The following is a 16,439-nucleotide window of genomic DNA, read 5'->3' as shown; positions in this document are numbered from 1 at the left end:
AATACATAGCCCATAATGATCTTAGATATAACTCAAAACATTAAGTTTGAGTCTACACACTTGGTTGCACTCTTTTTCTCCTCCGACCATGATTGTTCTTCTCTACTGGATTTTTGTTACTTGACAAGGTTATAACAAGGCAACAATAAGCGCATCCAACACCATATCATTTATTGGTGGACATCTAAGGAGTGTGTTGTAAATATTATATATATATGGGGTTATACACATAAATATTCATTAATAAGGTCTTTATGATGTTAACTGTAACTCCTATACAAATGGTTACTAATGAGAATAAAACACACACTTTTACCTTTCTGTCTCTTAATTGTTCTCTACTTTATGACAAAACTATATTTGTCTATACTAATTTGTATTTACATGTTTATTTTTATTTTTTATTTTTTACTTTTACGGTACGTAGTACATGTAATGCTATTGTCAAAACCACTCTTTTTTTTTTACAAAGAAAGAATATTCTCAAAAAAAAAAAATTTACAAAGAAAGTAATCAAATCAGTAACCACCCATAACTAAACCCTAATGTATTTCATGTTATTTCAGCTATTAATTTAGCCAGTAGGTACAAGACAAGCTTCTCTACACTAGTTCTGATAATGTGGATGGAGTAGCCTCCCAAGTTATGGTGACGTAAAGGTTTTCACACTCAGTCTATTGGTGTCCAATAACATGCACCACACAAAACAAAGCAATTTGGTGAAACAGCGTGCAAGTCAAATCGTTTCCATGATGAACAGAACACTTTGAATACTGCCAATAAGAAACCTCCAAATCAAAAGCTTGATTTGCATGTGATATTCAAACATGGTTTAACATTGAAAATTTTAGCATTCAAAAGCATATTCTCTTTCATAATTTTCAATATATATTTGAGCTTACAACTTCAACAAAGCAATTTGCGGATTCACACTAGTGAAACAGTGAACTAGTTAGGAAGCACTTCGATCATATAATAATTTGATAGAACTTCGTTATTTTGGTCATTATTTCTTGTATGTGTTGGTTATATATAATCTCTTTCACCTTGTCATGTGACAGTCTCACGTTTTTTGATATCGGAGCAGAACTCTCGAGTATTCTTTAGTACTAATAAGTAATAACTAGCTAGAAGGAAGGAAACACAAAGCTATCGGCACATTTCTCATCGGCCAGCACTGGACACTTAATCATGAATTTACCAGACGGGTCTATACAAATATGAATCTGGTAATACTGGCTATTTCCAGATGCATCTTCATTGTATTCTATCCCTATATTGAGGCCGAGAAATGATTTTCTCAGATAATATTTTAGGGTGTTTAAGTTGTACGCTGTCCCATCTGGTCGGATTCCTGTAAGTTGTAACAGCATTAATAGTTCATTTTCCAAATGCATGACTGCAGTACACACACACACACACACGACATGATGAGGTAGGTAGAGATAACAGGTTGAGAATAGTTACCATAATCTTGAAGGTATCCGTGGATGTCTTTCAAGATATCTCTGAGGCCGGTAGCATGAAAGAAGTAATTATACTGATCAATGACAGACTGCGAGCAAGTGCCATGCTTTTCCCATTCTTCGGCCCAAAGCTGCGTACCGTTGCTGCTCGGGCAGGCCAGCCAATGGCCAATATTTTTGCAAATCGTCGATTATCCCTGACACCTGCATTATCATCATCGGCATTAACAAACTTAATTAGAATATACAGGGTATCAAATTGAACTAGTAGTACACATGGTGTCATCATATCATTGCTACTCGATCTAATTGCAAACTCAATGTATATGTTGTTAGGAATATAGAACTCCACATCGCGAATTTTGCATCTGGAATGAAAAACATAGTTTCTTCACTTCTTGCCTCTTCCTGCCTAGACAATTAGTTTTGGAGAAACAATGTTGCAAACTGTATACCTTTGTTTCATTGAAGGGGGTTGTTGGGATCGCAGTAGGTTGTTGGGATTGAACCATCGTTAAAATTGGGCCGAAAGCCACCGATAATGAAACTTTGTGCAGGTTTTCCTGTAGTCGGATAGCAAATATTGTGCTGAGGGCCACCGTAGGATCCTGGCCACTGCATCAAATAACAATACAATCTTCAGTAGAATAGTTTCAATGAAAATTGAAAAACTAAGAAATAAAACGAGCTGAGGTCATCTTTCTTTTCAGGCACCCCACCAACTGATCACCTGTTGTACGAGATAGAAAAAATCATGATCCTGAGAAACGCCAAGTACTGCTAGACTTTGTATTATCAAAAGCCAAATGAATGGTGAGGGGTTGAATTTCATTTCCATCTCAAACTATGTTTTTGGGATTAGTCTCATTCAAAAGGTGCAGTTCAATGTGTTCATGGTGAAGTAGTTAAAGGTAATTAAACAGAAAAGTATAGGGGAACATCTCCTCGGCAAGCCGTGTTTCTTCTCTTCCACAGTTTCCTACTTCTATATTATTCCTGCCGCCATAATCTTATTTACATTTAATTAATCCAAATCCCACGATATATCAACTATGTGTCCTAGAAATATCCAAAGCTGTCTCATGTATGTCCTGGTTAACAAGATACATGTCGCTTAGGATGGTACAAATTGGGTTAATGTTGTTTGTAAGTCAGAGTATGACAGATGCAGCCTTGGTGTTAATGAGTCAAGTCAAACTAATCTTTCACCTATGCAAGATCTAAGCTCATAGACAGATCAGAAGCACTAAAAACACAGTTTTTAGGTGACAAAGTACATAGTATCTTGATTCTTGATCAAATCTATACCAAATACAAGCAGAGTTCACATTGGTAAAAGTATAATTTATATCACCAGTGCGAGTCCATGAACATTTTACATTGCAATTTTATATCACCAGAGTATATCTTTAAAATTGTATGCAAAGTGAATCAATTGCAGAAATAAATTTCCAACACATACCTCAGCCTTGGAGTTGGAAGTTAATCATTGATGTCTACTGAATGACAGTAATACGTCCATGACGATGGACCAAAAGGATTTGGCCAAGACTACTAACCATGCTAACCAACTGCTTTCATTTTCCTCATTGAATCACCTTCCACTAAGACGATGAAGATTCTAGTCACCAGAGAAGCCGGAAAGCCCAATATAGTTTCTCTGTTACGATAAAAATGATGTCCTGTTCAACTACCAATAGTCCCCACAAGAACACTTGCCATCTTTGAAATGATGGAACCGTTGAACATCTCTAAGAACTATTTGTCTATTAAAGATCAATGATATGTATTTAGCAGCAGAGTGGCAATCCCCACATACCCTAAGGTTCTTCACCACTCGAATTGTTGTCCCAGCAGCTGTGTTTAAGAGCCCATAAGTAATGGCTAATTTCTCACTATGATATCTAAGAGAAAGCTCTCTATCTCTATCATCCATGTCAGAATGAAATACTAAAGAAGTATCTGGAACATATCCGGCCAGCTTTAATTCTTCAATCAACTCATCAACTGCCTGATGCAGTACTTTGGAAACAGAACGCTCGCCATCCCCAGAGAAGAATTCATGCACTACATTGTTCATCTCTATGGCGCTACACCCGGGAATCTTTACAATGCCTCTGTCTTTCATCAGTTTCCTCAAGTAATCAACATCCTCCCATCTTCCTGCTCTTGCACACAAGTTAGATATGATCACATAATCCCCACCGTGAGAGTCATCTAACTCAAAAATTTGCTCAAGCACCCGCATCCCCATGTCTACATCACCATGACTGCAACAAGCAGATAACAATGTTCGCCAGATTATAGGCGTAGGCTTAATTGGTAGCTCAACTATGAACTTGTAAGCCTCCCCTAAACGTCCAGCCCGACCTAGCAAATCCACCACACACCCATAATGCTTAATCCTGGGTATAATCCCATAGTTCTCACTCATGCTGTAGAAATACTTGCAACCCTCCTCAACCAATCCAGCATGACTACACGCATATAAGAGTCCCAGAAATGTGATCTCATCAGGTCGAATTCGTGCCTTCTTCATCTCTTCAAACATCGATATAGCTTTGGAAACATTCCCATGCGTTGCATACGCCACAATCATTGCAGACCAAGCCTGTGTATCTTTCACACTCATGTTCTCAAACACAGACACTGCATCCTCCAGGCTCCCACACTTTGAATACATATCTATTAATGCAGTGTTCACTTTAACATATCTATCAAACCTATTCTTCTTAACATACTCATGTATCCACTTCCCCAAGTCCAAAGCACCTAACAAAGCACACGACGAAAGAGCACTAAGCATAGTAACATCGGTTGGCTTAAGACCACTTGCTTGCAACTCTCGAAACAATGCCAATGCCTCATTAGGCCGACTGTTTCTAGCATACCCTGTGATCATAGCATTATGCACAACAACACAAGGGTCCGGTATCTTATCAAATAGCCGGCGAGCTGCATCCACATCACTGCACTCAGTGTACATATTTATAAGAGCAGGACACACGAATATGCTAAGTTGCATTCCATATTTGATAACATAGCAATGCAACTGCTTCCCTTCTTCTAAGGCTTTAGAGCCGGCGCAAGCCTTGAGAAGTGCCGGGAATGTGTAGTCATCTGGGAAGAGACCTGAGGATAGAACCTGGGAAAAGAGTGAAATGGCGCGAAATGGGGTATCGGAGCGTGAGTAACCACGTGCCATGGTGTTGAAGACGACAATGTCCGGGTGGGGAATTTGGTGGAACAGGTGGTGGGCATAGTCCATGGAGTGTCTAGTTGGGTTGAGTGTGCAGGAGTTGATGAGCTTGGCGAGGACAGAGAAGTCGTCATATTGGAGATGGGTTTTGATGGACAAGGCGTGGATTTGCTGGAGTTCTGTGAGAGAGGTGCATTTAGGGATGAGAGAGATTGGGGAGTGAGTGTGAGTGTGAGCTTTTGGGTGAGAGACTGGGGTTATCTGGACAGCCATAGCTGTTTTTTGAGTGGTAGTGCTGAGTTTATACAAGCAATTTCTGTCTTATCCATTCAGTGGCTCTTTCAGTTTCAGCAGGTCATGGAAGAAAGTTGACACTCTCAAATTGGGAGGGCCAAAACCAAAATGCTATATATTTGCCTCATATCTTCAACAGTCTTTTTCTATTACTTAATTCATGTTCAATTTTACATCCACCACACCATACATGCATAACTTTCGATTACAGCGTATGTACCCACTACAGTGAGTGCATAACTTTCAATTTTCCATCCTCCAGCAAAATATCTAACTCGTAATCGTAAAACAGCAGACAACCTTCGTACACACCTAAGCAAACTGGTGTATACCATGAAATTGATAGCCATGATTTTCAGCACCATTAGTGAATGGTCCCAGCACCAGTATATCCCATTATCGATCAGCATTCCAATACAACATTCCATTGCCGGCAAAGCCACAATCACTGATGTGCGAAGACGGACAACCTTTTGCACATGGTACAATTGATTCTCTCCACTCACCAATCTCACTAGAGAAGACCTAGCTGAATCTTAAATTTGAAGCGAGTCCTGCGAGGTTTTTCAGGACGAAGTATTATCACAACCTTGAACCTGAACTCGATCAGCATTAATTTTAATTACTTTCCTTTGGTTTTGCTGATCAATGCCACTTCTGTCTTCCTTATTTATAGTAGTAGGGCTCACAGATGAATCCCACAGGCTGACTACTGTGGTACCGAGGGACAGGAGGAAGAGTGACCAGTTGCATGGTGCGCGGATTGCAGATGAAGTAATTGAGGTAATCAGAACGAAATGAACAGCCCAGAACTAAGTCATTCCATGTTGCTAGCACTAGTGGATTACTTTTCAAACTGAACAAACTCCTTAGTTTCTCAAACACCTCAGCAGTGAAGAGTTCAAGTCCGAAATTGCTGTTTACTATGGGAGTACTACGAGTTACAATTGGGGGTATCTGATCCAATTGGAGCCACAGCTAGAAAGCGACCAATCAAATAAGGATCAGACAAAAGATTGCACCAACGTTTCGAAACACACTTGCATTGAACAACATATTTGCAACTCGGCAAACGACAAAGGATTGAGATCATCAATGCATGCTAGTACTGAAAATCTTTGATTCTGCTCGTTTTGACTTAACAACAGGATCACAACAAGACACTGGCATCCTACTATCAACACTGTCCATAGCAACAACAGTAACAATGTCCAGTCCAAATCCAAAGTACAAAAGCTACAGAAAAACCAAACATAAAACATAGAAATGTAAATCCAGTGTGTAAACACGAAATTCAGAAGTAAAATTAGAGCCAAATCATAATTAACCGCAAAATGAATGTAGATTCATTGAACAACTTACCCGATCCTCTGTGAACTGATCAATCCGTAATTGTGGAGAAGCACACTGAAAGAGTGTGGATCCTTAAAATCCCAACCATGATCGTATAAGCGCCGATCAGCTCTCTCCTACTCTGATATTTTAACCTCAGGGCCCCAGGTCCCTTAAAACCCTTTAACCATTTCAATAACGGTTTAACCCTTTCAATAACTATAGAAATATTGATTTTTTTTTTAATTATATTGTATTGACATTTGAGCGGTACTCAAAATATTTCGAAACATAAATATAAATTTTTAAAACTATTTAGTACGGTTTGAGACGAATTGTTTTGCTTTAGTGATGGAATGTGACATGCAAAGTGTTGTTCTTGTCCTTAGGGAGGACAAAAGTTTAGCTCTAAATCGATGAGCATTGACTTAATGAGGTTAAGTTTAATCTCATATTTTTTCGTTACAATATGTGTTTTGACGATTGACTATGTACATTTGCTCTAAGGTGTGATATTAATATTAAAACTCAACAGGTGAGGACTTTGCTTGGTTGAAATTTTTTATTCACCTAACTTCTTCACTCTATTTTTATTTCACCTTACCATCACATTCCGAAATTCTTTGATATTTAAATTTCCTATCATGAAATGTGCAATTAGAGGCGAAGATGTAAGTATGCGACTCTTATTGGACCTTTCAGGATAGGGAATTTAAATTTCAAAGAAATCCGGAATGTGACGGGTTGAGTTGAACTGTATGATGGGTGTGTAGTGATGGGGTTTGGTTTTCGGAGAGATTAATTAATGGGTTCTTCCTAGATATATACGAGTTTGCTTATGTGAGTATGATGTTTTGCTACCTTTTTCTGTTCTAAGTTGTTATTTGATGTCTGCATAAAGCAATCTGTTAGTGCCGAAACAAGATGAGCAGAAAGCAACCTATGAGATAAGAAGAAAGAAAACAAAATCCAAGGTGAGCAAAAAACAACACAAGGCCTTGAAGTTCAACGTGGTTATATCAGAGTTATTTATACGTGAACAAGCTTAAATGCACCACTATGATATTAGAGATGGTTTACAATTTCTTTCAGAGAAGTGTAAGTGCCCACTACGCCAACAAAAGATCCCATCACCATAATCCCAACAATTGTCATCAACTCGAAGTCAAACCTACGAGCAACATTGTTAATCTTCAGGTAGAACAGGCACGGCAATAATATTGAGACAGTTACACTCAGAAAAGCACCGACGAATGCCATGACATAGCCGAAAAATGGAACCATCAATGCCACACATACGGTGCTGATCACAATCCCCGTCCTCACCATGATGCTGATAATAGCATGACTGTTGCAAAAATGGCGTGAGTCCTCTATAGCAGTAGCAATTGGAGTGATTATAATTGCATACTTAGTCAGGGGGTTAACTATTGTGATGAAAATTGCTACTTTTGCACTAATTTTTTGTACAGGAAGATTTAATGTCACTTGGGACTTCAAATATTCTCCAAACATCAAGTAACCCAAAACGGCCATGGATCCATAGGTGATGGTGCTTGTTATGAAGCAAACAAACAATACCTGCAACATCAAGTAACCCAAAAGTTAATAACATTTCCTTTGAATAAAACCGATCATTTCAACATTATAAATTATGAATTTTAACCTTGGGGAATTGGCTTCTATCTTTCATGGAATTGCATAATGTGGGAAAAACTGCATGACCACAGTAACAGAATAAATACAAGCTGATAGCAGTAGGCAATCCTTTCCAATTCAGGAGATCACCTCTTTCATGAAATCCCACATTATCAATAGCACCAACCCAAAAAACACAAGCAACCAAAATAATCGAAGCCAAAACCCCTCCAGCTGAAATATATGCCAGCAATCCCAAGCTCTTCAACCATGTAGTTGGCAGTATTACAAGGGCAGTGGCTAAAACAAAGCATTGCTTACCTCCAATTGTGTGGCCTCCCATGTTAAAACTCACGTTTGGAAACAACTGGTTTAAGTTATCACCTTCTAGTATTAGAAATTCAACTGCAACTAAATACAGCTCAAGATACATAAAGATGGATATGGCCACTCTTCCTTTGCGTCCAAAAGCAGCTTGACCAATGTCGGGATAAGTTTTTATGTGCGGATTTGAGTCCATACATCGCTGTAGAAGCAGCCCTGTATACCAACATAGGATTGCTATCGAGAAGAGAAGCACTAAGCTCAACCACCCTCCCTGAGATAGAGCAAATGGAATTGATAGTATTCCCACACCTGAGAAATTAACAAGGTAATGGATTAAGCGAGTTAAAGACATTATCTTCGCTTAATGGTTTTGTCCTGCATATTTTGAAGAGAAAAGTTACCTGATAGTGTGTTGAGTCCATTGAAACAGGTTCTGAAAAAGGTGGTGCCTTTGTTTGGTTCAAGTGGTTGAATTTGGCTCTCTATCTTCTCTACTTTGAGGGAGTCCAACTCCATCTTTTGTGTTGCCTACTAAGTTTTCTTAGTTTCATATAAGAGGGACATCCAAATATATATATAAGCAAATAGGTGAACAAGCTAGCAAGCATTTCCATAAATGGTTTGAAATTTCAATAAGAAAATGATTTGTCCCTGGAAAAAAAGAGAAGGTTAATTAGGAGGATGAGTAGATAGCCACACAACAACATCAGCAATGAGTTAAGGAGCATTAGGCAGTAGAATCTCTGCAAATTAAAATGTGGTGACAATTTCAAGTCCATGTGCTAGAATTTTCTAAAAGGAATACCACTTACACATGTCATAGCCATTGCTTTGCTTCTTTATGAAATTAAGCTTCTCCAATCTTTAGGGTCCATCACTCCATCAATTGTCAAGGAGACGTGTGCCCTTTTACTAGCTTTATATACATAGCTTAATTAGTTTGGTCTTATAGCTCAGTATCTGTAATCAATTCCAAACACAGCAAGGGTAGCTAAACTCTATAATCATCCTTTCACAATAACCAAAATACAACATGATTGAAAAACTGTCTACTGGAGAGTATGTTCAGTCCTTCACTTCACACCCTTCAGTAATTTAATGACATATAATTATAACAAAATAACACTTCAGCAGCTCGAAAAAGCTCTCCCCTCCCTTATCTTAATGCATCACTAACGTAGCTATGTCCTTTTCAATATTTTTGTTTATAGGGAAAATATATAATTGTAACAAAAAGAAATCATTGAAAAATCAGTATGTTGAGCACGTTCTTTAGCTGCAAAGAAAAAGCATTCTTCATGGAAAAGACAATAATCAAACTCATTTTCTTATTTTGCAGATCAGTAAACGACTACGAAATTTCTAGCAATGTGGATTATCATATTAGGCAGAGTAATTCTACTTTGTAGGGAATTCTGATCCAAAGCCACAGTAGAGAACTATTTTTTTCTTTGATATGAAAACTGCTTTTGTTCTAGTGCTGGTGGATGGTATTGCATGAACACACTTTGCACTACAGAAAGCAATTAGAAACCAATCCATTCCAATATCCATTGTACCTTGTGCTTTAAGTGTCCCATGATGCCAGGACATTTGACTACCAATATTCTGCAAAGAGTGGAACCATGACACCATTATAAAAAATAAACTAATTAAGGTGCTTCCAGTTGCTTTGCATTATTGCATTATAATGGGGAATGAAGCAGCATAGAGCAGATAGTTACTGTTTTCGGATAGACCTACAGCAATGGAAAAATTTACATTCAGTTTTTTATGGCGGTATCAGTCACCATCTAGGTTTCGTAACGCATTGGTATGAATCTTCAATCTTACCGTGTGGAGTTCGTCAGATTTAATCAGCATGCAGATGATTATTTACAGTTGTTTCATTGTCGAAAATATTCCAAAATCGAAAACCATCAGTCTCAGGGAAGCCTAACATCTTTAATAATTTGGAGCTATTCCTCATTAAAGAAATAAAGACGTTGGCCTTTCTTTACCCAAAAAGGAGCGTACATCACAGATTCTAGAGAAAGACCGAAAGAGTCTGCCTAACTTGATTGTTTTCGCAAGTTATAAAAATGATTCGATGGTTCTACTGTAAAGATTAACATTGCATGGAATATTGAATATTCAGAAGCTTTTTGTAAAGAGGTGGAAAGGCACGTAACAAAGAAAAACCCGATATGATGTAGCAGTAGAAAACGAGACCTGTCAGTGGCCGGTGTCAGGTTACTGTTGAAATGAAAGTTGAGAAACTGATGTGGGTGGCTTTGTAAAGGAGTGGAGTTTGGTGATTTGAGTTGGGCTATTCTTTATTATATCAACAAACTCACTACTGGCTTTAATTTCTGAAAAGTCATGAACCTATTGGGCTTGGCCTGTTAATTAGTCCATCATAATCAAAAATATTTGTGACATGTGATTCACGCACAACACAACTTCAACACGACACGAAGTTAGCACAATAACATTTAATCACAGATCTGTGAAACTATCATAATGAGACATTATATAAAACTCAAAGCAGTCACTTACAAAGTAATACAATCGTATGTGGAACACTTGAGCACATAAACTTCAAATATCATCATGACTAACACATTGAAGCACTTGAGTATATAAAATTAGAGATAAGCTCTTGGGATTAGCCCAAGTGAGGGGAAGTTGGAAATTGAGATAGAATTAGGCATCATTAGTTTGTTTCCCCTCTATTGTAAAAAAAAAAAAAAAAAAAAAAAAGAAAAAAAAAAGATAAAATAAAATTTGAAGATCAACTACAAATATCATCGAGACTTACATATTGAAGCATTATATGAAGCACATATCATCTTTAAGAAGACAACCCTAGCTAAACAACAAAGAACCGAGTCAACTGACCATCTTGTTTGTTATCGCAACCACGATTTGATTAGTCGTGCCATCAATGCATGGAAAAGCGAATACAACATTCACCGCTTATTTCTAAAGGCAAAATCGAGATCACAAGTTCACGACACTTAAGTTGAAAAAATTAACTCAAATTATTAAAAAAAGAGGCGATGAGAGTTAGTAACAAAGAACTTTGAACACGTTCACGTACATCAAACTCCTCTCCTTCATTCTTTACAAAGACAAGATCCAGAACCACCCAACTCCACCAGACCAAAACCCTAACAACAAGAGAAGAGTGTGTATAAACCTTGATTTTGGAGGGGAAAACATTTACTTGTTTTTTTTTTTTTAAGAAAAAAAAAAAGCGGCCAAACCGGGAAATAGTAAAGACAGAATCAGGAGCGGACACGTGGACATTCGAACCCGAACCGAAAGAGCTAACGCGCAAAATCAAAAAAGGTCGTTGTTTTCCAGAGGAAACAGAAACACAGGGATAGAGAGAGAGAGAGAGAGAGGGCGAGACTTCTCCTTCGATAAGTGCCCTCTCCGTCTCCGATCCACATTTTCCGATTTCGATTTCGATTTCAATCCCAAACCCTAACAACGACACCGTTTTCGCCACATGACTCTCGTTTCATCCTCACGCGCCGATTCTTAACCTTTTCATGCGACGACTGCACGCCCGTAAAGGGGACACCAGTTCTAAACCTACCGACGACGATATGGATCCGGTCAAGCTCCAAATCCGGCCCAGCACCCGATCCAATCTCTTCTCCCGCAGCCCCAAGCAGAGCACCAGATCAAGCTTCGTAATCCTCGCCTCCGTCACCATCGCCACCGCTCTCGTCCTCTGCTATCTCCTCTTCTTCACCAGAAGCTCCAGAAATTCGAAGCGCTACGGGATTGTGATCGACGGCGGCAGTACGGGCACCCGAATCCACGTGTTCGGGTACGGAGTCGACGCCGCCAATTACGCCGTGTTCGATTTCGGCAAGGACGGGTTGGCGTCGCTGCGGGTCAACCCGGGGCTGTCGTCGTTTGCGGAGGATCCGAAAGCGGCGGGCGGGTCGTTGAAGGAGCTTATTGAGTTTGCCAAGGGGAGGGTTCCGAAGCAGCAGTGGGGGAACACGGAGGTTAGGCTTATGGCCACAGCGGGGCTCCGGCTGCTGGATTTGGATGTTCAGAGTCGGATTCTGGAGTCTTGCAGAAAGGTGTTGAGGAGCTCCGGGTTTAAGTTTCAGGACGAGTGGGCTTCAGTCATTACAGGTATTTGCAAGGGAAATGCTATATAATTTGCCTTTGTGAATTATGTTTCGGTTTTTCGATGGAGTTATGTGGCTTAGTTTGAGTGGCATTGTATGAAATGAGCCAAGTTCAAGTGCTAGAATTGAATGTAAGCCACAATGTGCATAGTTGATTGTATGTTTACTAGATTAACAGTTTACAAGTTCATATATTATAAGCTAAGCCTACATGTTTCGTTGTTTCTTATTGTATGTTTGCCTCAAATGTGTAGTTAAGAAGCAGATGTGTGGCTAGTTTTATTATACAATTGTAATGTCCATATACTTATTGAATTTTCTGAGCTATTTTCTAGAAGCGTGGTGCTGAAAATTATGGTTGATGTAGGTTCTGACGAAGGACTATATGCGTGGGTTGTTGCAAACCATGCCCTTGGAACTCTTGGTGGTGATCCTCTGAAGACAATTGGGATTATTGAACTTGGCGGCGCTTCTGCTCAGGTTTAGTTATATTAATTTGCTTTTCATTTGTAAATTTGGAATTCTGCTCTCAGAATCATAGTCTTTGCCAAACCATGTAATACATCACAACAAATCAGAGAAAAGTCATGCTTTATGAATGTGGTTTTTTTTTTCTTCTAGCGAATAAGATTAGCCATTTGTCATTGACAATCACTAAAAATATAATAAAAAAGCCGGAACACTGTGATACTTGCTTAGTGCTGTTGGGAATAATTGTTTTTTTTTTTCCTTTTATTCACAGAATTGTTTTGATTATGTTTCAGGTGACATTTGTTTCAAGTGAGCCAATGTCTCCGCAGTTTGCGCATCCTGTCAAAGTTGGAAATGTCACCTACAATCTCTACAGTCACAGCTTTCTTCATTATGGCCAGGTTCAATTTGTTCATATTTATTAGACAAATGGAATAGTGGAAATACTTTTTTTTATTAAGGTGCTATATTATGGGTTTAAGTTCTAACTAGTTTGATACTGCAGAATGTTGCATATGAATCGTTGAAGGAAGCACTTGCATTAGGAGACTTCAGCTCAGGTAAATAATATTGAAAAGCTGTGCATTCTGCACTTATTTTTATGCCATTAAACTTAAGTTACTTGTCCTTGTCATGACTCATATTGAATTCCAATTTAGTCTTGCGAGTCTGGCAACCATTAACTTGACATCTCTTTATTATGCACATAATTTGGGATATGGTTTTTACTTGTCTATCATACTAGAATCTGTCTGTATATTTTAGTGGAATGAATTTCTGCTGGTTCAATTCTTCTATGGCTGATTGTTACAAGTGGCAATTTAAAAATTCTAGAAATAGTATACCACAGTTTGGATTTATATTTTATACAAAAAGGTCAATGCTATTACACTGGTGGTATGAACTGCCTACGTTTTTATCGGCTCTTCATTTTAAGAGGAATTTGGCCTGATTGGACTTACTGGCCACTGGGACACAGCATATCTTTGGTTTTTCATACTCCCTCCCTCTCTTCCATTTTACACAACCATATTGAAACAACTTTATAGGCCATACTTAAAGGTGGTTGGAAATGATTGTTACAATTTGATTCGGCTGTCGATTCCTCCTGTTGTTAGATTCATGTTTGACGTAGTTGTTGTTCTGCCTCTGTCATAACATGCTATTTTCCTGGATTTCTAACATTTCCCCCTATTAATGCAGCTTCAGACTATTTTCCTAGATTTCTAACATCTCCCTCTCTTAATGCAGCTTCAGAAGCACTTCAGAATAGAATGATAATAGATCCTTGCACTCCTAAAGGATATTCATATAAAATGGAGTCTTCAAAGCTTTCACCAAGTTCGTTGGGTGAGAAGAATGAATACTTATCTGCGCTGCAATCGAGGGGCAATTTTTCTGAGTGCAGATCTGCTGCAAACATGATGTTGCAAAAAGGAAAAGGTTATACCCTCCTTCACTTTACTGCCATATTTGTGTGCAATAGATTTTCTTTTCGCTTTGTTTTGACAATGATTATCTCTTTGCCTGGTATCAGATAAATGTTTATATCAACCCTGCAATATAGGATCAACTTTCACACCAAAGCTTCAGGGGAAGTTTCTGGCTACAGAAAATTTCTTTCACACATCCAAGGTTTTATCCTCTCCATGCTTCAGCATCATCAGTTTATTAAGTATTAATTTGTTAAGCAATTTTGATCTAATTTTCATTTGGGGGAAGTAACGATGATATTTTTTGTTTTTTTTTTTTTAAATTTCTGTTAAGAGTGTATACACTAAGTCACTAACTCAACTGATGCATTTAATATTGTGTTTCTTACGCCCTCCTTTTTTACTGCTTGCTTAGTTCTTTGGTTTGGGCCCAAGGGCATTTCTTTCTAATCTGATGATTGCTGGACAACAATTCTGTGGAGATGATTGGTCAAAATTAAAGAAGAGATATCAAGCATTTGATGAAGAAGCTTTGCTGCAGTATTGCTTCTCTTCAGCATATTCTGTGGCCTTACTTCATGACAGTCTTGGAATCTCTTTGGATGATGAAAGGTATACTCATTTTACTGCAGAATTGTATACCCTCGATTACAGACAAGACCGACTTGATGCAGTTTGTTTTTCTATATAATAACTCTTCTGCCTCATGGCTTAGTTAATCATTCACCCACTGGATTATTTTGTGTTTCTGCGTATTATTTACATTTGACTTTGTGCACATGAATCTTATTTGATTGCCATTACTCCTATACCAGAATCAGGGTTGCAAATCAGGTCGGAAGTATTCCACTTGACTGGGCTCTTGGAGCTTTCATCTTGCAAAGCACATCTGACTTGGACGTAGGGCACACTGATTGGATTTCCGCCATAATTAGTGATGGATCACCCACACTGCTGTCAGTAATTTTCATCTTTGCAATTTTGTTGTTTACAGTGTGGTCTCTGTCAAAGTGGAGGAAGCCCCAGCTGAAGACGATTTATGATCTGGAGAAAGGGCGGTATATAGTCTCTCGTATCAGTAGAAGTTGAATAGAATCTGCTAGAGGAAATGTCCACTTGTTACGTAGATGTGGAGGGAGTGAGTGGCGCGATATGGTAAATCGAATTTCACTCTAGCAGCCTCGGTTTAGTGCCCAAGGCCACCCTCTGAAAGTTACCAACTGGAGATGAGATTGTACATTGTGGGGTTTCCACACAGAATGTAGAGTAAATTGCCGGAGCTAGGATTAGATTCCCATTTTGTATTCAAGGGAGCCCAGCACCTCTTATTGATTATACCACAGGCTCTTGTCACCCATCGCGAGGTTAGGATAAAAGTTGGGTAGGTTGGTTGTGGGGAGAGATTTAGAATGCTGTATCGTTGTATGATAATACGTTAATGTTAATGCACGGACTCTGCTGCTCGCATCTGATTATTCTTATACTGAAGCAGCCTTCATTCATCACATCAGGTTTCTGAATTCCATGGATTAGCTGAAGCTCTTGACCGTTGTATGGAAAGAGTGTTGTAATGTAATCTTCAGTGAGAAACGAATATTGTAATTCCGGACATCATTGTTATGAAAGAACAGCACGAACCTTGTTCCATCTGAAAGTCCGCCGCTGGCAATGGTACAAAAAGGCAGTCTTCTCGTTCCCTGAGAACATTATTCTTTCTTTGCTTATAAAAATGAAGTACGGACAAAAAGTGCCTCACGCAAAAAAGCTGAGGAGAACGCGCCTCACGCGCCTGGTGTCGTTGAGCGAGAGTGATGCTCCGTCCGGCGGCGCGTCCTTGGGGCGTTGTCGTCGGACGGGCCGGTGATGGTTCTGTGCACTCCGGCGAGGGTTTCTGGCTGAGACGTGGCCCAGGGCAAGTGGATGGTGGCTGTCTCCCGGGTGGGACAGAGCGATCTCGATCTGTCCTTCGCGGGTTGTGGGCGAGTGCAGGTGAGGAGCGGCGGTACGGGGCGGTTGGCCGGCGGCATACTCTGGAATCCTCAAAGCACCAGAGATCTGGGCGATGGCGGCGACTTCATGCTCTGGACAGAGTCGATCCCGAAAGGGATCTGTTCCGCCCTGGGATCTGGTCCCTGTTGTCAGA

The 16,439-nt window shown here is 39.3% G+C and overlaps 4 protein-coding genes across 8 annotated transcripts; 1 reads left to right on the top strand and 3 right to left on the bottom strand.

Moving 5' to 3' along the window:
- Positions 1-1,127: 1,127 nt before the first annotated feature.
- Positions 1,128-1,978, bottom strand: LOC133711084 (extracellular ribonuclease LE-like). The gene is made up of 4 exons (XM_062137255.1): positions 1,922-1,978; positions 1,606-1,670; positions 1,468-1,508; positions 1,128-1,354 (listed from the first exon to the last, which is right to left on the bottom strand). Exons 1-4 carry the CDS (start codon positions 1,976-1,978, stop codon positions 1,128-1,130), a joined length of 390 nt encoding a protein of 129 aa, XP_061993239.1.
- LOC133707973 (pentatricopeptide repeat-containing protein At2g02980, chloroplastic) lies at positions 1,478-5,136 on the bottom strand. Of its 2 annotated transcripts, XM_062133429.1 has the most exons (3): positions 2,929-5,136; positions 1,922-2,081; positions 1,478-1,670 (listed from the first exon to the last, which is right to left on the bottom strand). In XM_062133429.1, the coding sequence occupies exon 1, from the start codon at positions 4,936-4,938 to the stop codon at positions 3,157-3,159; it is 1,782 nt and encodes a 593-aa protein (XP_061989413.1). In that variant the 5' UTR covers positions 4,939-5,136; the 3' UTR covers positions 1,478-1,670; positions 1,922-2,081; positions 2,929-3,156. The 2 variants fall into 2 exon arrangements, with proteins under 2 accessions (XP_061989413.1, XP_061989414.1); XM_062133430.1 differs by lacking the exon at positions 1,478-1,670 and having other exon boundaries at positions 2,067-2,196.
- Positions 5,137-7,266: 2,130 nt separating this feature from the next.
- Positions 7,267-8,825, bottom strand: LOC133710496 (amino acid transporter AVT1I-like). Of its 3 annotated transcripts, none has more exons than XM_062136581.1 (4): positions 8,658-8,825; positions 8,251-8,565; positions 7,958-8,163; positions 7,267-7,872 (listed from the first exon to the last, which is right to left on the bottom strand). In XM_062136581.1, exons 1-4 carry the CDS (start codon positions 8,770-8,772, stop codon positions 7,357-7,359), a joined length of 1,152 nt encoding a protein of 383 aa, XP_061992565.1. In that variant the 5' UTR covers positions 8,773-8,825; the 3' UTR covers positions 7,267-7,356. The 3 variants fall into 3 exon arrangements, with proteins under 3 accessions (XP_061992565.1, XP_061992566.1, XP_061992564.1); XM_062136582.1 differs by having other exon boundaries at positions 7,958-8,007; positions 8,658-8,824; XM_062136580.1 differs by having other exon boundaries at positions 7,958-8,565; positions 8,658-8,824.
- Positions 8,826-11,593: 2,768 nt separating this feature from the next.
- On the top strand, positions 11,594-15,801 carry LOC133708613 (probable apyrase 6). 2 transcript variants are annotated; one of them, XM_062134078.1, is made up of 9 exons: positions 11,594-12,396; positions 12,760-12,872; positions 13,157-13,264; positions 13,369-13,423; positions 14,115-14,306; positions 14,401-14,498; positions 14,712-14,908; positions 15,112-15,196; positions 15,291-15,801. In XM_062134078.1, the coding sequence occupies exons 1-9, from the start codon at positions 11,796-11,798 to the stop codon at positions 15,324-15,326; spliced, it is 1,485 nt and encodes a 494-aa protein (XP_061990062.1). In that variant the 5' UTR covers positions 11,594-11,795; the 3' UTR covers positions 15,327-15,801. The 2 variants fall into 2 exon arrangements, with proteins under 2 accessions (XP_061990062.1, XP_061990061.1); XM_062134077.1 differs by having other exon boundaries at positions 11,595-12,396; positions 15,112-15,801.
- Positions 15,802-16,439: the final 638 nt, after the last annotated feature.

The sequence above is a fragment of the Rosa rugosa genome, chromosome 5 (genome assembly GCF_958449725.1).
Source record: "Rosa rugosa chromosome 5, drRosRugo1.1, whole genome shotgun sequence".
In the NCBI taxonomy this organism is placed as follows: Eukaryota; Viridiplantae; Streptophyta; class Magnoliopsida; order Rosales; family Rosaceae; genus Rosa; species Rosa rugosa.
Note: the sequence above shows the minus strand (reverse complement) of the source record. Positions and strands in the feature narration are given on the sequence as shown.